This window comes from Pogoniulus pusillus, chromosome 16 (genome assembly GCF_015220805.1).
Source record: "Pogoniulus pusillus isolate bPogPus1 chromosome 16, bPogPus1.pri, whole genome shotgun sequence".
NCBI lineage: Eukaryota > Metazoa > Chordata > Aves > Piciformes > Lybiidae > Pogoniulus > Pogoniulus pusillus.
In genome coordinates this window covers 293,530-319,792 of record NC_087279.1, presented here as the reverse complement: position 1 = coordinate 319,792, position 26,263 = coordinate 293,530, and the positions used below count along the sequence as shown (strand labels likewise).

Below are 26,263 nucleotides of genomic sequence, written 5' to 3'. Positions count from 1 at the left end.
GGACCGTCCAGTTCCAAACCCCCTGCCATGCCCAGGAACACCTCAAACTAGATCAGGCTGTCCAGAGCCTCATCCAGCCTGGCCTTAAACACCTCCAGGGTTGGGGCTTCCACCACCTCCCTGGGCAATCTATTCCAGGCTCTCACCACCCTCATGCTTAAGAACTTCATTCTAACATCCAGTCTGAATCTATCCATTTGCAGCTTTATTCCATTCCCCCCAGTCCTATTACTACCTGACAGCCTAAAAAGTCCCTCCCCAGCTCTCTTGTAGCCCCCCTTAAGATACTGAAAGGCCCTCAAGTACAGCTCAGTTTATCTCTACAATTTTCCTTTCATATACTCAGCTAAGACATCTGGACAGACCAAGCTGAGTAGAAGCTGGATACAGCTCTCTGTACCATCAGGGCCAGAGTGAGGGAATTCCCCAGCTAAACACAACACAGCAGCAACAGCTCTTCCCAAGGTCCTGGGTGACAGTCATGGCAGGATGCCCAAGGATTTCCAAACAATACAGGATCCAATGGTTTCAGCCAGAATACACTGAAAACACCTTGGATACTCAGGGAGGAGAGGAAAAAAGGAAAGAGGGAGAACAAAACGAACACCCTGAGTTTAGCCTGGGGAAGACATGTGGTGAACCACGCAAAAAAAAGTCAAGTGTTTTGCCTGTAAGTCTTAACAATAAAAGGGCAGTAATTTATGACCCAAACATTTAAGCTTGTATTAGGCTGGCAACCCAATACAGAACCCAAGCAGTAAGCCACCAACACAAAATGCTGACTGGCTCTGTGTGAAGTCAAGTAACACTTGAGGATAAGCCTGGGAAGGCTTTCCTGGAACAAAGGCGTGACCAAATGTATAGACTGAACACATAAGAGCGCAGCTCATACAGCTCCCCCAGAACACGGCTTCCAAACTTGGCAGCCTTCATGTAAATAAGAGACAGGCATTAACCCCCATCACAAGGAACAGAGACTGGAAGAGCTTAAAGCTTGAACAGCACCACGCAGAGCAAATAGCCACCTTGGGAAGGGAAAACAGCTATGTGAAGCTCAACCCCGCATCACACAGCCATGTTTTCCCCCTTGGCGTCTCCTATACTCAAGTAAAAATGCTAGCAGCAGCATTTTTCAGTTTGTAGCTCTCAAATCTGCACAGTCACATCCTATTGGAATTAAATATGGCTGGGAAATGTAGTTTTGACCAAGCACATCACTTAATGCCTTATCTCTCCTAAAACAAGACTACATCCTGGGAGCAGGTGCTTCAGGTCCTGCAGACATGTTTGTCAACTTTGAAGTCTAAATCAGCAACTATGGAAGAACCAAGAGTTGCACACAAAAAAAATATTAATGAAGTTTTGTTTTATATTTATTTTGTAATTAAAGAGGTTAAGAAGCTGTCAATTCCAGACAGTTGTTTAAAGCAGGCTTGACACAAGCAGAGCTAATTTAGTGTAAGACACCATTGTGTCAGACAACAGAAGAATCGAGAGTGCTGGAAAAACAATCTGGAAACAATTCTCCTCTAGCAAAACTCTTGAGTGTGAGCGTTCCTCCAAACCACCCTGCCTGCCTCGATAGGCAGCTATGAAACTGGAGTTATCCAGAAGAATTCATCTGAAGCTGTTTTGGTTGCCCCATACAAGCAGAGCTGAGGCAGAGAGCTCATTACTAAGTAATCAAGCCTCTTTGGAGAAGATTAAACTCTGCAGCATCTGTGATTTCTACACCTCACAGGCACAGCTCTTGACATGGAGCAAGATAAACTGTTAAAAGATGCATCTTTCACTGTTTCACACCCCCTAAAACATCAGCTTCTGTAAGGTGAGGAGGTACACGAAAAAACACTAATAAATAAGCAAGATACTGACTTGGTGCAGAGCTACAGCTTCTCCCAGGACAGGCTGTAGGGTGTGACTTCTGACCTATTTAAACTGCTGTTAACAGCATTTTGGAATTGTGATGAATCCACTGGGATGAATCAACCTTTACAAACACACAGACACGTGCAGTAAGGGGACAAGAGAACTTACAGTGAGAATTCAGCTTACCATTTCAGTGCCCGACGCACACCGTCATTGCCGTTCCCGCGGAGCCAGCTCTGCTCCACGGGAAGGGCGAGATGCTAGAGCAGGGTCTGTCTCATCTGCACCGCACGGCCTCGCCTTACTCACGGACTGGCTTTCCTCACCTTCTGCAAACTCCTGCACTGCGCTGACCCAGTGACTACGCTGCCAGCCCATGTGGGTTAACTCACTGTTCTCTCCTCTAAAGCATCTTCACAACACCTGTAATTCACCAGCAAAACCAGCTGGCAGCAGCCCCTTTGTTCCTGAGCCCCGGGCAGCGCTGCGGAGCCCTGCCAGCAGCCAGGGAGAGCTCTGCTCCCATGCCCGAGGATCGCCCGAATCACCCACTCATGTTCCCGGCCACTCTAGCCCTGCCACCCGAACAGGGCTCACGTTTGAGTGGCTCTCACAGGCAGCTGTCTCGCACAGCCATGTCGGCAGTGGTGGGGGCTCGCTCCCTTTTGCCCATCCCTTCCTTCACCCCTGAGACGGGGCTGAGGAAGGGTGCTGCGGGCTGCCCCACACTCCCCGCCCCGAGCAGCGCATCGCCAGAGGCACAAACCCCGCACGCAGCACACGCAGCGCGCCGCACGGTACCGACAGCCGGAGCGAGCAGAGCCCCTTTGTGTCTCCGCGCAGAACAAAAGAGGAGCTGCCGCCTCCGAACCGACTCGCCCACCGCGGACGAGCACAGCTCCTGCCGGCACCGCGGCCAGGACCCCACCTTCGAGAGCTGCCTCCTGAGGCTGAAGCGCTGGACCATGGTCTGCCTCGGGCCTCGGACGGTGCGGTCCTCAGCGGGGCATGGAGGGCGAGCGGCGACGGCCGTCAGCGGCGGTAGCGCATCCCCCGGCCGCCGGCAGCGAGCACCGCCGGGAGGGGCATGGCCCGCGGGGTCCCTCCCGCTCCGCAATCGCAGACTCCTCCGTGGCCGGGGTGCTCCGGGGAGGGCGAGGCGGGGCAGGGCGCTCCCCGCTGTGGGAGGCGGGCACCGCACCCCCGCCCTCGCGGGGAACCGGCTGAGCGTTGCCTCGGCACCGAAGACCAGAGCCGGCCCCGGGGGGCAGCGACGGGCCGAGCACGGCGCCGGGGTCCGGCGTTCCCGGGAAAGGGCAAGGGTTGGGCAGCCCGGGACACTCGCCGCGGGGCCGGTTCCTCCGGGGCAGGGCCACTCCAGCCTCAATGATTTTTCCACCAGTCCGTCCCTCTCTAGGACAGACAGGCTGCCCTTCGCACTCTCGCCCCCGTTCGGACCCACAGCCAGGGACTGGAGGGGGTGTCCCGCCCAGCTCCCGAGCGCTGACTCCGGCTGTGGCCGTTCCCCGGCAGCAGCGATGCACAGGCAACCCACGGCCCCGCAGGCACTTTCACAGCCGAAGCTTTTCTTCTCCCTTACACTGCTGGCAAGGGACCCAGCGCTGGCTATCAGCAGAAAAAGGGGGACAGGGAGCCGCTGCACTGCCGATGGGTTCAGGAAATCAGCACCAGACATCTCCAGCTCGTACCGTTCACCTAGAGGGCCAGAGCTCAGTGAGCTGGCTCAGGCCCCCGTCAGGGTGTTCAGAAAAGGAGGAGTGAAACCAAAAAACCTCGATCACAATTTCAGTTTTTCAAAAGCAATTGTTCAGAATGAAATGAAACCACACGTCTGAATATGAAGTGCTTTCACGTTTCCTTTCATGCTGGAGACAAGCTAGAGACATGCTTCACCCAGATGCAGACAAACAGCTTTCGCTACAGAAGGCACAGGAATTCATTCATAAGAGTACTGAAACTTTTCCTCTATTTGCTTGCTTTTGTTTTTTTTCATTGCCACACTTTTAAACTCCCATGAATTACTCCTCCCCAGCCGCCATAAATCCTGAGCATTTAGAGCAGCCCAAAGATGAGATGGCAGCAGGATGAATGATGCTGGTGGATGGCATAGATTAAGCTAAATATCCATGAAAGATTCCATATTCCAGATCTAATTAAACAGAAGATTACTGTTCAAATAGCATCCAGCTTGTATGCTCCAATCATGAACAACAGTAGCAGCTATTCAGTGCCAGCTACACAGCCTAACTTCCTAGTGAAACCTAAACCTCAGATAGGCTGGCACTGTGCAACTTTGGGAGCACAGGGAATCAGATCAAAAACCCTGCTTGGAATGGCAGAAATTCTGGCAGCTGGCTGCTGATTAACCCACAAAGCACATGCTGCAGCACCACCAAAACCTCCATCTCCATGCTCTGTGGGTGCAGAGACCACCTCTCATTGCAGTACTGCTTGTCCTGACTACACCTGCAATTCACGCTCCGCAAAGGCACACCAGTACATTTTCATACCCAGCCATAAGAAAGCTGTATTATAAAAGTGGGTAACCTTAGCCTTATGAAGGCACAAATCAATGCACCAGGCAGCAATGCTCTGTGTTTCATGCTGGGAACATCCCAAATCCTTAAACCAGACAGAAATTTAAAAGTATTTGATATTGCAAGGGGGAAAAAAAAAGGCATATGCAGGACTGCAGCACTGTTGCAAGCTCAGTCCACATGATAGATTTAGTCTAAGCAGAGCCCAAGTGCCCACAAAGCACACATCTGATGAGGTCCCACACGTGCTGCAGAGAGCTAGGACCTGAGGGCACCTGCCTCAGCACTGCACATTGCAGTCAGCAGATCCATCAACACGTTCTTTCCCAGGACAGCTCTGCAAGTTTTCTGGACATGGGGTGGAAAGGTATAGAAAGGTGCTGGGTGTCTACCTCTAGCCAAGCAACATGACCTGTACACCCATCACAAGCTCAGCAGAGCAGAAACAGAGCACAACACCTTGAGCAGAGACACACACTTCATTCTCAGTAGATATCTGGGCTGGTGGAGATGGCAAACAGACAAGGTGAGAACTTAACCGTATGTCCAGTTCAAGACTGAACATGTAGCTTCCAGCTACTTCAGAGCAGCTACTGAAGTCAGGAAATGTCTGCTTTGATGCTCAACACCTCCAAAGCCACACACTTTGGCCAGCGTATCCGTGTACTACAACAGCTGTAGGCCCACAACACTCAAATACCATTTGTCTGTATGTACCCTCCTCGTTCACTCCAAGAGCTTGCACATCATGTACAAGTCTTACAGTGCAACTCAAACACACTGAGTTACAACATGGATGCGAAAGGGAGGGCTCCTTTTGGCATTACACTGACGTGGCTGCAGCACTGATCCCCGCAGTATGCGGACATACCTACACAGGAAAATATTTCTGAATAACACTAGTCCACGAGCAAAACTACTACAGACAGGAACAGCTTCTAACTTTTGGGGCCAGAGCATGTGCCAGATGAGTTTTGACTCCCCATCCAGCCAAGGCTGGATTATCCAGCACTCACTGGCAGCCTCATGAGATCTTCATTTCAACCATGTGCTGGCTTGACGCTAACTGGAATATTTTAATAAGAAATTAAATCCTTAGCTGTGAGAAGAAAACAAACAACAGTGTCCTATATCCCTCATTCTTCTGCTGAGAAACACAATGTCAAAATGTAGCTAAAACACTCACTGCTCACAGGCTGCTCAGCTCTCAGTTCTGTTCCTTCTTTCTGGCAGTCTGGTCTCTGTGATTGCCTCTGCCTTAACTCTAATCCAACCTAACGCTTTCTCCTCTAACCTCTTTGTCATCTTTTTGACATCCCACCTCAGTTCTCTCTAGGTTCATCACATGAGATATATGTGGGTTGATCTGGTTGTTTCTGAAGGGAGAGAAAGATGGGAGGGGAGGTTTGGGTCAGGACCCCTCCTGGGGTCTCCAATGTTTCTGGGAGGGGTATTGTGTTTCTGTATTACTTTTAACTTGCATATAACTGTATATATATACACTTGTGTATTGTGCTAAGCTGTAAATGTAGCTTCATTCCTTAACTTCCTGCCAGCTGAGTCTAGGCTGGGTGATTTTAAGTGTGGGGTGGGGGCAGGTAACTCCCAAACCATCACAAGCAAGGACGCTCTGGCATAATGGCCAAAAGGATCCCTTGGTGCACTGCAGCCACAAATCAAGGGTCCTGGAGCCCACAGCATGCTATGGTATGTTCCAACACCACACAAAAAGAGGCCCTGGTGGTGCTGTGCTGGCAGAGGCCACTTCAGTGCCAGTCATGGCTGCTCAGTCTTGCAGAATACTTGCCTTGTTACAAAAACCTATTTTTAGCCTGTTTTTAAAGTTATCAAATGACTTTGAAACTGAAGACAGAGGAGACTTTTGCAGTTGGGACATAAAGAGTCAGTGCTGTTCTTGAAAGAGAACTTGATGGGAAAGGTACAAAAAGCTTCAACAGAGGCATGTGAAGGCACCATTTGTAGATGCACATTTCTGCCCTGAAAGCCCCAGCTGTGATACAGGAGCAGTCAGTGGTAACCCAGAGGTTTCAAAAGGCAGAAACGTGTCCTGCTCAGAGAAGTGTTCCCTGCCAGAACCTGCACTTCTTTACAAAATGCTCCTTGTCTTGGAAATACAGAGTGCAGTGCTCAGTCAGCAGGCCTCAGCTTTGTAAGGACCATGTAGAGCCAACAGCAAAGGAGGTAGATGAGACTGAAGCACCAGAAGAGCCTCCTGATGCTAGTGGAACACACACTAGAGGCTCAAGGGACTCTGCACCCAGCAGCTGCCTCATTCTGCTCTCTGAACTGGGTCAGTACTTCTTGTTCTGCAGAGTGACTATATTCAGCAGCCTTGTGCACACCACTCAGTCCCTCTGCGGGAAATTTATACCATCCTGAAGCGTCTCCGTGCCCAGAAAGCTGCCACACTCATTGCTGAGAGACCACCGGGCTTGACAACATCCTCCCAGGGCTGAAAAAAGCTTCTCCAAAGAAGTTTCCCTCCCTTGTTTCCTGCCCTGTTTTGCATGGGATTCTCTATGTGTTTGGAAGGAAAAGTAGTCAAACAGTAACACAGCATGGGAGACAAATTCCCTCCATTGCCATGTCAGGATAAAAGGCTGGGGCAAGGGCAGCCAGGGAGGGCTGATCTGGCCTGTCATTCTGTCTGCTGCATCTAAGCTTGCTTGTTCCCAGCTGTCTGACAGCAGATAGAGCAGCTCTGGGTGACTGCCCTTCCACCTTCAGGGCTTGGTGCCAAAGCCCCAAGGACTCTGCCCCAAGTTCCTCCTGTGCTCAACACTTTGGACATGCAGTGCCTCAGCTGGCTCTTGGAAACCCAGACCTCCTGTCCCCATTGTGCTGCACAGCCCCAAGCCTGGGCAAGACAGGCACAGATAAGGGAAAGGAGACAGCTTGCTGGAATTTCATCTACATCAAACTGAGATGGCACTGGTAGATTAGAAAAACTGATGAGGACAACACTCTCCTCTGTCCCTGCAGTCCAGGCCTCACACTCAGCATTTCCAAACCGACGTTCACACTCTGTACGGCTAACGAATGGCTCCTGCTCTTCAGAGGACATGGAGGCACCTCTACTCCTCACCCTGATTTCCCTGAGCTGTCACCACTCTTTCCTTGCCTCACCTTCCTGCTGCAACTCACTCTAGTGTGCCAGACCAGCTGGTGAATTCCCTCTGCCCAGGAATATAAAGCACTAACCATTCAAAAATCATTCTCATCATGCTCTAACTTCCAGAGCTGCTCACAGTGTACCAGACTTTGAAAGCCAGAGACCAGTGTGAAGGAGTTGGACATCCCAGACTTGTGAGGCAATACTCTGACCAGATACCACACCGAGTGCCCAGGGTTAATGGCACCGAATTGCACAAAGCTTCTTAGATTTATATACAGAATTGTGCAACACAGCCAATTCCAGATGAACATTTAGCAAACACTGGAAAGCAGAAGTAACAAAGCATTTCATATGCAAATCAGTACAAAATGGGGTTACAAACAACAGTTTGTTGTGTGAACTGAAGAAAGGGGGGGAAGTCAGGAAATATTGCATGCTTATGCTCTAGAAACAGGCACTCCAGTGTCACTTATCAATGTAATGTCTACACGCGGTAATTCCACAGCTCTGATCTATTTCTACCCAGACTGTGGTCTTTATGGTTCAAAACCATCAAGGAGCCTCCTGAAGAAATCAGAATGTTCTCTCTGACCTTTGCTTTTGATTTTCTTAAATAAACTGGAGTAGGCTGTTAAAAGTTATCTGCTTATTTTACTGCTGAAACAGTAAATTTATAGTAGCAGCACTTCTCTGTTCAAAGATGATGCAATTAAGGCTTGTGCAAGAGCGTGTGTGCTCTTCCCCCATCTTAGGCACATCCTGAACACTGGCAGTGGACGTGAGGGCCTTCTGAAGAGCTGCGTCAACACCTCCAGCCAAAGGCACCACAAACACAAGGGCTGCTGTGCAACCAGCCCCAGCAGAGGCAAAGTCAGGGCTGCCTTCACTTGGTGCTGCCGAGTGTGAATAAACCCACTGCACCTCAGCAGTGCTGGAAGCCTGTCCCCATACCAGTCCTCTGGGTGCCAGCCCCACCTGCACTTTCCAGAGACATGGGGCTACAGAGCTGCTGCTAGCAGCTAACACTGCCAGTGACACTGCTTTGATGGGAACTGACTCACATGCAGAAAGGCAGTGCCTCTGCTGATCTGTGTGCAGCAGAACCCCACAGCCAGGTCAAAAGGTCCTTCTGCTCTTCTTGTGACAGAAGCACCACAAGGAGAGATGGAGTAAGGAGAACATCAAACTAGCCCTTGGACAGGTCAGCAGCACCGATGCCAAGCAGCAGTCAAACCCTTGTCATCCAGCAAACAGCATCCGAGATGATTTCAGATTTCAGTTAGGCTGAGAAGCCACACCAGTGACCATGCTGACAGAGGCAAGTGGCCAGATGCTGCTCCTGCATATGGAGCTGGCATGTTTGGCTCCTTCCAGAGGGCTCCGACGGGGCTCTGTGCAAACCACCTAGAAATCAAATCAGTACCTAACAATGGTAGCTGAACAGCAAATGTGCTACTGACAGAAGGACCTGTTGGAATAACCAGGAGTAAAGAAGCTCTCTTCCTGCAGAATGTCTGAAAAGGAGCTCCCCGTAGTGGCGCACACATCCTCAGGACCAGCCATGGAGCGCTCCGCGCCGCTCCGCCCGGGTCAGGGAAGCTCTCTGGCCACGCAGCAGCGCCACCGCTCGGTCACAGCAGGGAGCGAGAGAACCCTTCTGTCCCCTTCCGGTGTCACAGCGCCCTCTGTCAACACAGGCAGGCTACTGCGGCAGGGCTCTGCAGGGACCTCACCCACAGCTCTGCCTGGGCAGGGCTTGCGGCAGTAGCTTTTCGATGCTCAGGGAGTCAACACCATCACTGGGAAATATTGAGGAGTCTGCAGACCAGACTGGAAACTTTCACGCTGAAAGCATACACGGTCATTTCTCAAAACGTGGGCAGTAACGGAAGACAGATTTCAACCATAACCCAAAATCCAATGAGCATTAAAACTGAAAAGAGGATGAGGACACAGAAAGCCCCATCAGGATGCAGCAGAAGCAAAGCAGGCAGAGAGCTGCCCCAGAGTGACCTTGCTGCAGGACACCAAATCCTCTTCCCTGTAACTCCTCAGGCAAACGAACAGCAACCTGGAAATATTTGGGCCAATTCCCTGGCAGTCTGGTCTGTCTGCCTTCTTAGCAGCACCAGAAGATGTCAGCCGAGGGCTTCCAGCAAGTGTTCCAAAGCATTCCCTACAGAAACCCTGAATGAAGGAACTGGCCCCACTGCCACTGGGCTGGAACATCAGCGTTGGGTGTGTAAAGCCCAAGATGACAGCAGGTCATACAAAGATCTCAGTGGCAAACATCCCAAGGTGCTGCACATTTGCAATGACTTCTACTTCAGTAACGCTGGCCTTGTTTTTTTCCACAAACCCCTAACAAAGTCCACAGGAACTGGAGAACTGCTCTCTCTGTCCAGGGCTTCCCATGGATCTCACCACCCCACAAGCAGCACCATGAGTAAAGCAGGGACCTATGGAGGCTCCATTACTTCCAAAGCACTGCACTCGTGATTTCCCAGCCCAGTGGGCTGCCTCTGCAAGAAAAGATTTATGCAAAAATATTTAAATATAGTCTGCTTCAAGTACAAGACCAAGTGAAGTATCTTGGTAAGACTTTAATTATTACATTATTCTCCATGCTATGACAGTCTCATTTCTCAGTTTCTATACAAAGCCTGACAACATGCAGAGGGATTATTACATATGCAAATGCATGTAAATGAGGTGTTAGAACAAATCCAATCTGTGGTTCTGGGATAACATTCTGCCCTTCTATTTCAAGAAACTGAGAGAACAGAGAAGGCAACAATGCTGTGAACTAAAAATATTTTGTGTGCAGAGGATTATTAAGAATTTGCTCTCCCTTACGCTGCAAAGTCCTCGCTGTCCTTAATTCGCACTGGCAGCGGAGGATCTCGGCACCACACAGAACCAGGCTCGTTCAGTACTCACCGTACAAAGCTGAGCTTGTGCTTACAACACCAATCTGTTCACAAGCAAGGCAAAAATAGCACCACAGCTCTGGACCTGAAAGGGACTGATCACAGCCTTCTGATGGCTGCCCCAGACTTACCCCTGGCCTTCACGTGAACCTTCATGTGAAAGGACACGAAAGGGATGTTGTGCTGTCGTCTACACAGGAAGGAATCTCTTTGGAATTCAATTCTGTGAGCACACAAAGCACGGAGCTCCAGTGCCTCTGAAAGCAGCAGTGACAAGGCACTAAATGCTCCAGGGTCCCATAGCTCATCCAGGGAACTCACTACCTGTGAGACCCAACCCTGTTTGTGGGGCTTTGCAGAACAAACCAGAAATAGACTCATCTCCAAACTCTGCAGCACCCACAAATAAAACATGGGGAAAGGAAAAAAACCCAAGACATGCCAACCAACTAACTCTCTTGGGTTAAGGACATCATTCTGAGGCGATTAACCTCCTAAGCTTCCCGGCAGCAAGCTTAGTGTGGGGCATGTCACAGGGGCATAAGCATGAAAAGGAAAGTGTAGGTGGATCTAATCAGGACTCAGCTGAGCACTGACCCTGTCCTGTGAAATAAGCAGGCTGGAGAAAGAGGAAGCATCTGAAAAAGGAAGAATGAAGCCTAATGAGAAATCTGTGGCATGCCACAAAATGGATCAGGAGTGGAAGACAGACACGTCCTGTTGGTATTTTTAAAAGCACAATATGAATGACAAAACTGTGCCCAGCACATGAGAAAGATGAGTCAGTCTAGTTCATACAGTCAGAACAAAGACACTGGGGACCGAAAATGGAAGAAGACTAATGCTGGTCAGATAGGGACATGGTAGTACAGGAGGGCTTCCAGAAATAAAAAGTCAAAGAGAGAACAGAAATGAGAGCAGAAAATACCAGTACCATATCCATTTAGGCTCCCTTGCGGGTAAGAACTGGCACCAAGCACCTGCGCACATCAGGCAGGCAATGAGGAGCTTCATCTCCACAGGGAACCCCCTCCTGAGCAGGCTGGAGAATAAAGCTCCCGAGATCTTCTTTGGGTCTTTCCAGCTCTGAGGAGCCCTGGCCTTTCACAGCTGTCCTGTGTTGCTGTACCCCAGTTTGTCAGCACACCAGGAAACTAGTTACAGAATTTCTCTTTCACCTTTGCCATCTACCTTATCAGGACGGCCATGCTGATAACAGGTCTCTCCTTTCCTAAAGTGGCTCTCAGATACAGCACCCAGCACACAGAGCAAATATAAGAGCTTCCAGCAGGACCAACTGACCAAGCAGATCAACCCCAAACATTAACTAAGCTCAGAGAAGCATTTACTTGGGCAGAGCAAAAGCTGAAATTGCTCTGCAGCTTTGCCTCATGCATAAGGGTGAGGGTTCAGGGCTTGATTCCACAAAAAGTGGCAGGTATGGAAGAGTCTGGATGTGCTTCACAGGTCTGAGGCTTCAGTAGTAACTGCAGAGAGCTGCATGGCCTCCTGTTCCTTCAGGCTTTGCAAATACCCTTGCAGCAGGTGAAGTCCCTGCTGTCCCCATGAGACTTGCACAGCAGCCTCCAGAGGCTTTTACAAGCCTCTAAGAAAGCAGCAATGAATGTTGATCACTCAGCAATCCCAGCCTGCTGATTTCCCACCTCTGCAAACAGCAGCATCTGCTGCAGTCACAGCCAAACCTCAGCAGACGCAGGCATCCTGCAAGTGGGGTGCTGGCTCTGGGATGCTGGGGCACAAACACAACACATGGCCTCTCCTTCCAACACACCACAGTGCAGGGAGCCATAGGAAGAGGACAAGACGTCCCTGACTTTTGCTCAGCAACAGAAACCTGCCCACTGGGATAAAAAAAAAAGAAAAGAAAAAAAAAAAGAGAGAATGAAGGGAAAGCAGAGCAGAAACCTCTGCCACAAGAGCAGTCCTAGTCATGTTGGTGGAGATGCATGCCTGGGCAACCAGAGGACTCAAAGCAGCTCGCACAATTCACCACCAGGTATCTGGTGGGGGCAGAAGAGCTCCATGATAGTTGGCAGACATCTACTGCAGCCCAAAATAGGCTACAGCACGACAGCAGCAGGTACCAGCAGAACCAGTGACAAGAGAGGAATCAATAAAAAGAGGATCGTTTGACCACAATTCCTGCCATGCAGGGTTTGTCAGTGCCAGTCACAGCCACTCCATTCTGCACCCTGGAGCTTGCAGAGCCACAGAGAGACTGAGGCTGGAGGTCAGTGATACTGTTACAATTACAGATGGATTTAAGACAGTCTTAAAGAATTTCCAAGGAAACGCTCCCTGATGAGGCAAGGGGAGTCAGCACATCTTCACTGATGTCAAACACCACGATCAAAGAAGTGAAATCCATTTTGGTTTAGTGAAAAAATGGCACCAAACTTACCAAAAAGGTGAGACTATGAAGAGCTGAAGCAGAAAACCAGGCAAATCTTGAGACAGTGGATACAAAACAAGAAGTGAAGGTTTGCTGCATACACAATAGGTACAGGCTCAGGTAGAACCCAGGGGCCCAAAGGACTTTCAGCCCTGATCACTGAACGATATCTGCCAGATACTTTAAAAAAATTACTTCTATTTCTTAAGCTTCACTAAGTAATTTAGTCACAATGAAACTGATTTAACAAATGGCTGCATTGAGCTTTACTTATTCCACTGAATCACAAACCAAGAGCTCTGCAATGGAATCAGTGGCTCCAAATCTACCTGCAGCTGATTTTTAAACATGATGATCTCTATAATGTGAAGTCAGTAAATGCCATCACATATGGCTTAAAGCTGTACCCTCAGTGATATTTAACCTGTGTGTTGTCTACCCGTTACTTCTAACTTCAAGCAGAACCAACACAGCAAGGCTAATCCCTCTGGCATAGCCGTGGCTGGGCCAGTGTGCCCCAGGTGGGAATGACTGGAAGGTATCTGGGTACAGCAACACAGAGTGCCTGTCATGGTGCGGAGCTGCAACCTTCTCCTCTTCCCCAAAGGAGGACAGAACACCAGCATTTGCATCCTCCAGTTTTTACTGCGAGTGGACTCCCCCTCTGCCTGGGCAGGGTGAATACGCCAGCTCCAATCTGGCAGTGTCTGGATCACCACAGGGGTACACAGTGATGAAGCAGGTCCAAGGTTCACCTGAGATGTCAGTCCATAGGTCTGGGCTCAGATCAACTGAGAGAGCAAGAACCTTGGCTAAAAAGCAGCTCCTAAAGGAGTCTTCCCCTTTCTTGCTTGTTTTGTTGGTTTATGCCCCAAAGAAAATCACGGCACTTTGCCTCCCCTTACCCTCCACCCTTCAGCAGGAACCAGATGTTCTTTAGACACTCCAAAACTCCGACCACAGCTGAAGCTGGTTAGAGCTACATTTACAATTGTCACGGGCACTCACCTCACATGCGGATGGACTGGGGCAGGGAGACTGAATCAGAGGTGACAGCCCCAGAGTCTTGTTCACAGCAGAAAACAAAAGTGACAGCACATGAAAGTGCAACTGCAGAGCACTGGCTAAGGCAAGCAACAACCACCCAGCTGCCCCTCGAACTGAGGGCTAGGCACCCACAGGCCACATTTCCCTTCTGATTTTACAGGCGTCAGTGAGTGCCGGGCCGGGATCAGCACTGCCTCGGCTCAGCCCCAGCTGCAGCTTGGATACACTCTGAGGCTAGCTGCAGCTTTTCTTATCTACCCTCAAAAGAGCTGGAGTCCAAGGTGTTGAGGGTTCTGAGCCTACTTAATGCACAATCAAGAAAGTTCCTGGCTTGTCAGATCTCTGGGCAGTGCTGTAAGCATTTAACAGCACAATCACACAAAACACAGCCATGCTAAAGGAACAGAGGAACACACATCAGAAACATTGGCCAAGAACCAACCAGAGAGCTGCTTCGGCTACATCTTTCACTTGGCTCTGTTAAAAAAGCCAAACACAACAAGCAAACAATTTTATGTGCTCCCACTTTTTGCTTACTAAGTGATACTGAAACTGAGTGCAGTCAAGAATGGGTGAACTTTACACACCCACAAAATACTTCAAGAAAACAAAAGTCTTCCTCATGAGCAGGCTGGTAGCAGACAGCTGGGAGCAACAGCTGAAAGTGCTTTCTTACACGGTACTCTGACTTCCTCATCAACAGGAACTACTGCAAATAACACCACCTGTAATATGCATTGGATCTGGCTGTAATATAAATCTAATTTTCTGAAATCCTGCTGACTTCAGTTTTGCAACTCAAAGGGGATTCACAAATGCTATCCCAGATCATAGCTACCTTTCTGTCTGCTAAAAAGCAGTACCACTCTCTACTTAAGAAGCTATCAAGGCTTGAATCTCTCCCCAGCACTGCTGCCCTCATTAAAGAAAAGCATTATTTATTTTGTGTCTCTATCAGCTGCTGCCTGATGCTGAACAGCTCTTCCCTCTGCCCCGGCAGGGTCCTGTTAGTCTGAAAGCCTCGTTTGAGGGCCATCCATGCTACAAGTGGTAGCAAGTTTATGAGAAAAGAAAGCACAGACATGATAACTGAGGCACAGCCAGGACTCCAGTGAACTCCTGATAGGCTGTGTGGTTGCGACCAAACCTGAACACGAGTCCTCTGCCTTCACATCACAGGAGTGAGAAACCTTTGCAAAATGAAGCAATTGTTAAGCAACATTTTATTTATTCTACTTTCTAGGGAACCTGACTTTGGTTATTTCAGTGCAGCTATTTTCCATAAATGAGATTTTAAGAAACATACGGAACAAGAAACCTCAGAGCCCCATCAACAAGTATTTAGATTCTATCTAGAAGTGCAGCCATAGTTTTCAGACAGGCATCAGGAAGGAATTCCTAGTTAGGACAGAGGAGCTGTATGGAAGGCTCAGGTTAGAGAGGGTGAGGCATCACATCCTGCAGCCTGCTCTGGATCACACCAAAGAAAGCAACCATGCTCAAGCGAAAGCTTCATCTCCACAGGTCTCCTCAGCCCCACCACAAAGGGCTCCCACCTGCACACATGCAGCAGACATGAGTACCATTGCAGAGGACAAGGTGACCAACCCCAGAGCCTAACTTCATCCTGAACAGAGCTGAGGCTGCTGCTGTGACTGTGCTAGAGCAGCAGTGGGTAAGCCAAATGGCTACATTTCACTACACCCATTGCATCCGATGCGCCACTCTCACCTGCAAAAGACTTTTAAGGTTCATTTGGGCCCAAGTATATCAGGAACCTCACCCAGCATTATTTCAAATCATTATTTTACTTATTGCTAGCACAGAAGTATTTTCTTCCCACGTTCCAATGAAAACACACACACACACCATGAGCCTCCTGCTCATGGGGGAGGTGGTAACACTGCACCAGCCCAGCTGAAGGGCTGTGAGAAAGGACACCTCACTTCAGTTCTTTGCCCATGTTCCCACACACTGGTCATCCAACACGCTCAGGCTGGCCCAGGCTCCCTCTCACACACCAAGTAGAGGAACTATTGCTTCAAACCAACAAACCAGAGCTTGCTCCACCAACCTTAATTGCTGGATTTGGGTACAAACTTGGAAAACTACCAACTTTCTCCAAAATTCTCCTAAAACACACATTACAAGTTAACTCAAGTAAAAGAGAGTCAGTAGGTAAGTCTGACACTATTAAGAGATCTCCTGGCTCAGCTGCAGAGTCAACCTATACCCGGAGCACAGACACTTTTCTAACTACTGCATCACTATTTCTAATGTTTCACCTGTGGCAAGAAAAAACCCTCAGCTACAGCTCCAGACAGACTCCTTCAGTGCTTCTCCCAAGAGGAAACTACTCGCTGCCTCAGAATGATACTGTAATTTATGCTAATACTTTCTAATTAATTTCCAAATGCAAGATATGCTAATTTCCAGATAACTATCAGGGATATGCATTGTATCTAATAGTGCTGAATAGTCTGAGAAGGTTTCCACTTGGAGTATTTCAAAGCAGGCTTTGAGAAAGGAAACTCATGCACAACAAAGGAACAATCTTGCTGTAGAGGCAAGGTGAAGCAACCTCTGGATAACAAAGGAGAACTTCTTTGGCCCCAATCCATCATCACCTAGCCAACATTGAAGACACTCTACTATATAGCACGTCTACACAAGCTTCAGGACCATGCTATTTCAATAGCATCAAACAGTAGCAAGATTCTCTTGGTCCAGGAGTCATGGTCAGACACTCTGCAAGAGCACACAAACCAGAAGTCAGCTTCACAGCATTTCCAACCTTTATCAAAGGGTTTGACCCCCACAAGCTAGACAAGCTAGCAGTGATCCCATATCAGCACAACAGACAGGTTGACCTAAATCAGCCTAGAAGGTCAACAGCACCATTTACTCAAACTGGCATTCCTCACTCTTATAAAATACACAACAAAACAAGAGAGGAAAAGAGCCATCTACATCAGCATGAGGGTTCATTGGAGGAAACAGACAGCAGCTGCTAAGGAGGACTGCTCTGGGTGCTGCTGCTCCCATTACTGCTTGTTTGATTGTGGTGTGCCACCCACCCAACCTCATGTGTTCAGAAGTAGCTCGTTTCACCTATCAAATGCACAGAAAATGAGCCACCTGTCACGTGAGAAAACAACTGATGCTTGCATCTTCGGAGCTCTTTGCTTCACCACTGCAGAAGCTTTTGAATTCGGCATTAGTGTTTGCTGGAAGAAATTTGGGGTTAAAAACAAGATTCAAATGTCTTAAGCAAAGATAAGGAGATGATAAAGACCAAAGGTAAACTTGAGTAACTTACTGCTGCTGACGTAGTCTCCTCCCCACCTACATAGACAGAAGCAGCAATCTCCACCATGGACAAGTTTGTGGGAGCATCTGTAGTGGATGAGGACCTGGGTCGCCCCGCCTGGATCTCCTGCGCAGACCTCCTGTTGACCTGTGGGCTCCCCTTCGGGGCCTCCTTGCCCCGCCTGCTGTGCAGGCTCGTCCCTCTCTTCATTTTGGGTGGCACTCTGATCTGCTGCAGCACCCGGTTCAGAGCTGTGGGGTGGGTGGAGACACCATCAATGTCAGCACAGACGCTCTGGCTTTCCAGCTCCACCTCGGGCTCCAGCTCAGCCTGTGCTTGCTGAACATCATGTGGAGAAACAGACGACCTCCGGCGCTGGTGCTGGAAAAGGTGCTTCAAGCCTTGGCCAATCACATTAATGTTCTCCAAAGCATTATGGGTTATTTTGGATAATTTTTGCTCTGACTCATGCTGCTTTTTGGTCTCTTGATCTTGGGATCTGCCTCCAGGGTCAGGGTCATCACAGAAGTGTTCGGTGCCAGAGGGCTCCATTGGTGACACCCAGCAGGGCTGTGTGACTGCTCATACAGAAACACTCTCCTGTCTTTAAAAGGCTCGCCTTTCAAATGCCAAGATTGTCAGCCAGTTAGGTGTGCAACTGCTTCAAGGGTGACTACACATGCAGCTGTGCCACGATGACCTCATGCTTATCTAATGTTAAACAAAAGAGTCAGTGTTACACATCCATGCAGGCAGGAGAGGGTTAAAAATCCAATGCACAAAGCATGCCATTACCAACGCAAACCCTACCGTTCTCCAAGTGCCTCATTCCTGAGATTAGTAGCATCTACGCCATATGCAGAAGCCAAAGCTTGTATGGGACAAGTCATTCATAGCCTAGGGGAAGAAGCCAAGCACAGTGTGTACAGCACAGCAAGGAGGTAAAAAAAGCTGCTCCAAGGGGAGAAGAAGCAGGGAGAAACCAGTGGGGGTTTGTTTATTAAGAACAAGCCGATAATATCCATCATGAGGTTAAACATCTGAAGAGCATGTTAGTGTTTTGACAGAACTGTTTTTATTCCTTGACAAAGACCTGGTATTTTGTATTTCAAATATAATATCTGCTCTGATTCCCTGATTTTCCTGTAGAACACCTAACTTCACAGTCCTTGGCATATGCAAGAAAGCAGAACAGTTCCAAATAGCAAGAAATAGCTTATTGCTGCCAACATCCACTGATAGCACTGGAAACTAGATGGGAAAATCTGTCTTTGAGCAAGAACAGGCAAGCAAAATGGTTTCAATTGACAGATTCTTATCCATAGCTCTCAAACAAAAATGCCCTTTTTAAAAGTAGACTACGCAGCCAGCCTGAACAGGAGCAGCACCATGTCTGTGAAGCTCAGTCTCTAGCAGAGGAAATGCAGCGTTTCTCCAGGAGAGCTCAACCTCACCTACCAGCTGGGCTCAGGTAGCTGCTGGTGCCACGCTGCAGTTGAGCACTCCCATGGCAACGCAGAAAAGGGAAAGGACACCGTATCTGAAAGGGTCTCAGAGCAGCACCCTGAGATCGCATGCTTGGGGAGCGATCATTTTCTTGCAGGAGAAAGCTTTGATTACGCTTCTATAAATACAGAAGCCAGATCAGAAAGGTCTACCTCAATCTTGGCAGAAAGCAGCCTGTGCTTTCAAAAACCCCAAACATTTCATTTGAAATGCAGCATACGCTTGGGATTTGAGAGCCCTCTTTGTATCTGCAACCAGCTGTGGAAACAATGCTTACAATTAGAGTGCTCTCAATCTTGTGCATCTGAAACCTGACACAATGGGTTAAGAGACATTGCAAAATGCTTCCCAAATTGGCATCCAAAAATATCAGAGGAGCTGCCTCATTCCATTTTTTTTTTCTTACCAATGTCACTGCTATCAGCTGGAGGCAAGATGAAATTTGGTACTTACAGACAGCAAAGCACTGGAATCACACAGAATTTCATCTCCGTACTTGGAGCATGTTCTAAGCATTGAGCCTGGATACACTGGCCAGTTTAATCAATAACACATTACATGCAAAGTGATAAACCACAGCCCAGAAAAACATTTACCCACAGTCATGCAGAAACTGCATGGCAGAATGAAAAAAAAAAAAAGGGGCAATGACCCTTTTATTCTTACATATTTAATACCTGCTTAAATGACTTCACATGCCTCTACAACTGCTAGTACTATGCTTGGACTGTGGAGCTTGCTCTTAGTATTTCTTCTCAGGTAACAGATTTCCCAGAAAGCTGAGCTGCAGGGTCTCTGCTCAGTTTAAGTTTTTGGGGAAAAAAAGCAGAGCTAGATCCTCTTTTTGATCCAAGAGACCAAAGGGTTCAGTGAACAAATGCCAGCAGCTAAAACGCAATAGTCCCAAAATTATTTGGTGCGTAAAATACAAACCTGACAGCTGACCCACAACTGCCTTTTCATTTCAGCTAATTCCCTCCACATTCATTTTTCAGTCAGGACTCACTGCAGAGCCACAGTTCGTACCAAAGATGCCCAATACGCTCTGACCAGCACCTGTCTGATCTCCTGCCCGCTTTACTGCTGCTGGTACTGCTGACCGTGAAGCATAGCTCTTCAGCCTAACTGGAGATCCACAGGCTGCCTGCTGGAAACCATCAACCTGCCTGAACTGGTCCCATGTCCATTTACAAACCAACCTGAAACACATCACTCCACAGCAAGCTCAGCAACATGCTACTGCTGGGCACTCTGTGACTGCTTTCTAAAGCTGTGCTGACTCCTGGCTTCAGGAGGCTCCTGCTAGACTGAAAAGAGCTTTGTAGATTGCCTACAGGGTGCAAAGGTCCTTAAAGCTACTTATTTGTCTTAACACCTGCTTTGGGGGAAAAAGCTAGCATAAATGTGAAGAACTGTGAACCAGTAGAGTTAATTAGCACATTTATTTGCATTAGGATCCAAGCTTTGTGCCTTCCCCACACACACTTCTAACACCTTTGTATTCTGTTTGAGCAGAAAAATCAAGTATTACATAGCATGAAGTTCAAAAAGATACATTTCTTATCTCTAGAATACAATAGATCAGAGACAAAAGTCAAAATTCTATATATAGCCACACAGAGCAGAGGTTAGAACATTCCTACATCCCAAACATGATCATATCGATGCAATTATTTCACAGCAGCACTGGGAAATAAAACAGTTCAAAAGGAGAAAGATGGCAAAAACAACATTAGATAACCAAATATATAAGCCAGTACTTGCCTTCATCACTTGCCCTTTGGCATGGCTGACATACAGCAGTCCCTCCACTGAGCAAAACTGCAAAAGAAACAGGGTATGAGACGCAGCTGCTGGAAATGGCAGAAAACATGTACACAACAGCAAAGCAAGCGTGTGGCCAGCTTTCCAGGGCAGTGCTTTCTTCCCCCCCCTTCAAGTGCAAGTGCCTCTGGGAGATGGGCTGTTTTAAACTCTTTTGAACACCTGAAGGGATACAAACGAAACTGCAGGTTTTGAAACTGAATCTTACATTGTTAGTCAGTCAAGAAGTTCTCATGAGGGAGTATTTTCTCTTGGGATATACGGCCACCAGCATGCACTGCAAGTACCGCCCCAGCCTGCAAGGCCAGACTTCTGCACACAACGTTAGCTTCCTCTTCCTCCTCAGCAGCTCAGATGTTCCAGGCACAGGTCAAAGCAGCTTCCTCTCATTTGTCTGGAGGCCACCTAACAAGACATGAGAACTGTGAGTACTTGGAAACATGAGCACCTTGCAGCTCACTTCACAGGAAAGCCTCTGTCACCTTGGCTCAACTGCTGCAACCTCTACCAGGAAGCCAACAGTACCAGCCCCTGTCCCCCATAGCCACTGGCCCTGCACAGCACCTTCCACAGCACAGAGCACCCACACAGCACCCAGAGCCACCCAGGCAGGGACACAGCCCCCACAGAGCGGGCCTGAAGGAGCCAGAGGTGTGTGCCTGGCCTAGGCACAAGCCCAGGACACTATCTTGGCTCTACTCTCTCCTAAAAGAAGAGGTATTTTAGCTGTGACAAGCCGGTAAAGCCAGAAGCTTGCCAGAGCACTACAAGAGGCCAAGAAGACAAGAGCACATCTCTAGCCCGAGGCCGTAGGGCACTCAGCTGGTTTGTGGACACTGGGACAAGCTTCAGCAGCACTCAGAAGAACCCTACCAGGCCCTGCACAACTGGCGCTTTTTGACTGTTTTATTGCATGCCAGATTCCCATCTCCAAGAGAGCAGAGAGAGAGAACGTTCAGCAGAACCACTGGCAGGGACGTGAGAATGAGGGAAGTGGAGAGCAAACAGGAAGAACTCCCAAACATGAACCATCTCCGAAGCACGTCCTGGCGCTGGAGAAGTCACGTTGCTGCCGCGGTGTGAGCACAGCCTGTGGCGCAGGAGGTACCCAAGGCAGAACTCAGAGCCATTCCATTTGCCTTTTTCCTTTTAAGTTTTAACGTTGTTTTTTCACTTATAAGAATGGTAAGAGCTTCTGCCAGGGACAAACTAGATAGCGTCTTGACTAATCAACAGCTGGAGAAACAGGCTTCTTTAGCTAGTAGAGCAATCTCTTAACAGTCAGAGTGGAGAACTGGGCAAGCATGTAAGAAAAAGACATACAGGAAATAATTAAATGCAAAGAACACAGATAAAAGGGCAGGACACAAGGGAAAAGAGACCAAAACAATTACTATTTTTACTTGAAAGGAGAGCTGTGGTTTTCAGGATATAATTCTTCTACCGCCTCCTCCTCCAAAATTCACCCAAGCAAAAATTTCCTGGAATTCTGATGAGGCCCAAGAGAAAAGCCAAGGACACAGGACGCAAGCAGGTGTGAATCCCTGCTGCACCTGGCCGCAGCCCTGGCAGCACTCTGTGAAGGAGCAGAAACGGAGCATGGCTGACAAAGACAAACCCAGGAAGAGTCAGCACATGCAACGGCGCAGCTGGCAGAGGGAAAGCACAGCTTCAGGTCTGTGCATGGTGAGACTGAGACTGGGCATTCTGGGCTCAACCAGTTCTGCCACCCTCGTTTGAAGGTCCTGAGCAAGCCCATCTCTGTGTCTAATGTTTTCCTCTAAGCAAAATATGAGTGATCCAGCTAGCTGAAGGGAGAAACACTGAGGGGAACACCAGTGAAGGTGCTTTCAGAAGCAGCTTTATGATGGAGCAAAGCACTTCAGTCGTTTGTAGCAATGTGTGCAATACTGCTAACTCAAACTGAGACTGCTAAGCTGCTGAATTTCATAAAGGCAGCCAAGTGTATTCTTTAGGACAAAAGGACCCAGTCAGCTGGCACATGCACTATACATGAATTCTTCATTCAGCAGTATACCAGAGTGTGTCAAGGAAGAGAAGTGCTTGCTCCAGGACACTTCATATGGGACAGTGCTTATGCATGAATTGCACAAAATGATAAAGGGACAAAAGTTGCACTGAGCCCATGTAAGACAAGAGAACACACCAGCTCTGCTCTGGAACCCTCACAAGCCTAGAGTAGATCTGCATAGTCCATCTATTGCTTGTTAGTGGCAAGCATGCTGCAAGGAAAGCAGGGGAGATCAATTAGAAGGTATTAAGCACAATGAGTATGCTCCTCTTCCCTGGAGCAGGAGTGGAGAAGGAACAAAGGAGAGTCTCCTGCTCCCACACCTTCCCCACACATTAACAAACGGCCATTTCAGAGGGCTCAGCAGCAGGTTTTGCGCTTTGGCACACGAGTTCCACCTCTGCACCCATTAATGGCTCACATGGTCAGATTGGGCAAGGGCACCACCCTTAAAGACAAACCAGAACAGGACTTTAACTCAAGCCTCTTCTCCCATCCACACCCTGTTCAAACAATTCCTTCCTAGAGCTTTATATGTAGTACTGTTGGTCCACAAAGGTAACAAGGGCAGTTTTTAGTTCCTGAAAGCTCCCATATCAATCCTGGAAATAAAGAGAAAACTGCACTCAAGTCACAGGTGAGCAGACACCACAGACTCTTCATGAGCCATACATCTTTCTCACACCTCCAGCACTAGTATCAGTCCTGGGCTCCTCACCACAAGGATAGTGGGGGGCTGGAGCAGGTCCAGAGAATGTTGCCAAAGCTGGTGAAGGGTCTGGAGAGCAGGGCTGGTGAGGAGCAGTTGAGAGACCTGTGGGTGTTTAATCTGCAGAAGAGGAGGCTGAAGGGAGATCTCACTGCACTCTACAGCTCCCTGAAAGGGGTAGCTTGCAACCTGTCAATTTATTGGACTGCTTTCAAAACTTCCCTGGTGCTTCTAGAGCTTGCATTCCATAGCAGTCTGACTGCGGGGACAACCTTACTAGTTCCACAGTTTAGCAAAGCTTCTGGGTCTTACTTCAAGAAAACGCTCACTGGCTATCTTCAAATCCCTCCTCTCACCCTGAGAAGTTTCTTAGCAGCATGAAATGTTCTCTGAACTTACACTACTCTGACAGTTGAACATCCATGACACTCCCCTTGGCATGCTCCTACACTTTATTGAATTACTTTCTTAGTTTTAAGATGGAAAAATGAAACTATGAAAGGTCAAGAAGCTGCCTTAAAGTTATATAAGACATAAAACTTACTCTTGTAAGACCAAAGTTATCATGCTCCACCTCCTGATCTGCTCAGTGTCCAGTGCCATGGCTGTGACCTACCAAAGCCACTCAGCAAGCTCCTTTCCTAGGAAGGACTGCATGCAGGCTGTTTTCCAACCAGTTAATAAAATCACTGCTCCAAGCAAGCTAAATCAAGGTCAAAGTAAGATTTAACCAGTCTTCTGGCGTGGCAACATTTGCAACTACATCCAACACACACATGTGCTCGAAATGATTTTGTGAAGTCCTTAAGTTCAGAGACAACACTGACAATACAGCTGCAGGTGTTTCAGAAGTAAAACAAATCTGATGGATCTGAGTACACGCAAAGAATTCTTATAAAAGCTAAGGTTCTCCTAGACAGAAGGGGAGCCTTGGTCATTAGCAAGTCTTTCTAAACAAAATGGATTACAAATAAGCAGTTTCAATGTCCACAAGTCTGTAGGCTGGGGGATAAGTGACACAAGGCTGCAATTTACAGCTGTGCAGTTTGCTAAAAGGTGACCAATAGTCCACACTTTCCCTGGATCCAGTGATCTGCTTCAAAAAAGCCACATCCTCACCTACTCACCTCCACCACCAAACTGAAGGAAAAGCCACCCTGCAGCATTTCCTCAGGAACACCTCTACTTTGTGCTACAGGAAACAAAGCTCCATCTTGAAGGCAACACTCACTGATCTCAGCAAAATCACATGAGAGTTACAAGTCCTTCAGCTCAGAGGATGGCAAGAGGGTGAAGATGAGTTTAAGTGCACAGTGTCTGAGGAAGATGCCTGTGGAACAGAGAAGACCTGGTCACAGGGATCTGCCTTGTCTCCAATGCAGCTCTAAGTGCCAAGTCCTGTTTGTCAAAACTAACCACAGTCATTCAGAAACTGTCTGAAGCTGCTTCAGGGATTTTCCCTGTTGCAGGGATGCAAAGCAGCAGAAGCATGTTCCAATTTCATCCCAGCAGATGCAACTGTTTAATTAACCTGCTTCAGACCAGCTGTGGAGGCCCTTCCTTCAGCGGCAGGACCCACTCCTGAGCCTGTTCAGAGCACTCTGACGACAGAAGCCTGACTTCAGGCATCACATGAACTCAACTCCTGCAGAGCTGAACCAGTCAGTCTGTTTCCTCTAGCTTCCCCTTCTTCACAGAAATAATTCACTAGCACAGATTTCATTCCTTGAAGCATCTCACATGTTTCTGTGGTCAGCTGCACTCCTGCTACCCGCTTTTCTTCTAAACACTTGCATTATCTGCATCATGCTCTCCAGTCTCTGCAAAAGCACAACATTACTAGGCCATGCCAAACACTCTGGCAGGACCTTTTCAGGAGAGGAAGAGATCAAAGCTGCTTTAGCCTCACTGCCAGGAGATGCTGTCGCTTTCAGTGTGTCAGAGCTGACTCAAATGTCAGCCACTGAACCACAAAGCAGCAGTACAGGTATTTTCATCCCATTTCCAGGGGAAGACAAAAGGTTATGCTGCAGCTATTTCAGGCACTGCAGAGACTCCTAAGCATGCTAGTCATAAAAAAAGAGAAGAGATGGCCTCTCATTTTCACTCCAAGCAGATCCATTTGTGACAATGCCAGCAAAGAAGGTGGCAAGATTTAGCACCTCTAGTTCTAAAAGAAAGGTTTCTTCCAGGCTTGGAGTTGTCAGATAAAGCAAGTTAAATTAGCAGGCTTGTAAAAAAGCTATCAACTACCAGCAGCCCACGCTCTGTGATTCTAACATGTGCTTTTAGCCTCCAGTTTGGGAAAGCATCATATTTACAATGACTCCTCAAAGGAGAAAGCAGAGATAACCTGGCACAGAGTGGTGAAATACTCCCCCTGATGACTCAAAACCAGCATAAATTCTGTGATCTTTCAGAAGCGTTGACTCAACTTACTGAGTCTAAAAGACAGATCAAAAGAAGTGTTCCTTTGGCTCAGTAAAATCACTTTGCATCAGGCCTCTGGCTGTGAGATATACCAAAGCCTTCTACTATCAAATAAGCTACAAAGTAGAAGCTTTAAATAAAACAGCTCACAAAGACAAGTTCCAAAACGGGGCAAAGTCTAACCCAGAACACTGGTGTCTGTCCCCATACTGAACCCAGACCTCTAAACCGAGTACCTTAACCCCTCCTCACAGACATAAAGCTTGGACTCACATCTGACAGCTCACTCCATGCTGGTGAGGATACATGAAAAGCTCTAGTGCCTGAGGCCCACTTCCACTGGCAAGCCCTGCCTGCAGAACCTGACAGTCCATGGCATTAGCACTGCTTACGTGACACTGAATACTGCAGCCCTCTCCTGCAAAGACCTGCAGGGATTCCTTAGCTGACCAGATGCACACTGCCAAGCCCAAGACAACATCCTGACATGCTGCAGAGT

At 48.2% G+C, this 26,263-nt stretch overlaps 1 protein-coding gene across 10 annotated transcripts in view; it reads right to left on the bottom strand.

The window, feature by feature from the left end:
• Positions 1–26,263, bottom strand: part of TMCC1 (transmembrane and coiled-coil domain family 1) — a 127,071-nt gene that overhangs the window by 50,036 nt on the left and 50,772 nt on the right. For 6 of the 10 annotated variants that reach the window (XM_064156088.1, XM_064156085.1, XM_064156091.1 and 3 more), the window contains 4 exons: positions 20,802–20,998; positions 20,534–20,590; positions 18,074–18,160; positions 17,273–17,974 (listed from right to left, as the gene is read on the bottom strand). In XM_064156088.1, coding sequence (XP_064012158.1) covers positions 17,273–17,815 — 543 coding nt within the window. In that variant the 5' untranslated portion in view covers positions 17,816–17,974; positions 18,074–18,160; positions 20,534–20,590; positions 20,802–20,998. Of the gene's footprint in view, positions 1–2,797; positions 2,923–17,272; positions 17,975–18,073; positions 18,161–20,533; positions 20,591–20,801; positions 20,999–26,263 lie in introns of those variants that run through there. The other 4 variants (XM_064156089.1, XM_064156094.1, XM_064156093.1 and 1 more) reach the window with 4 other exon arrangements.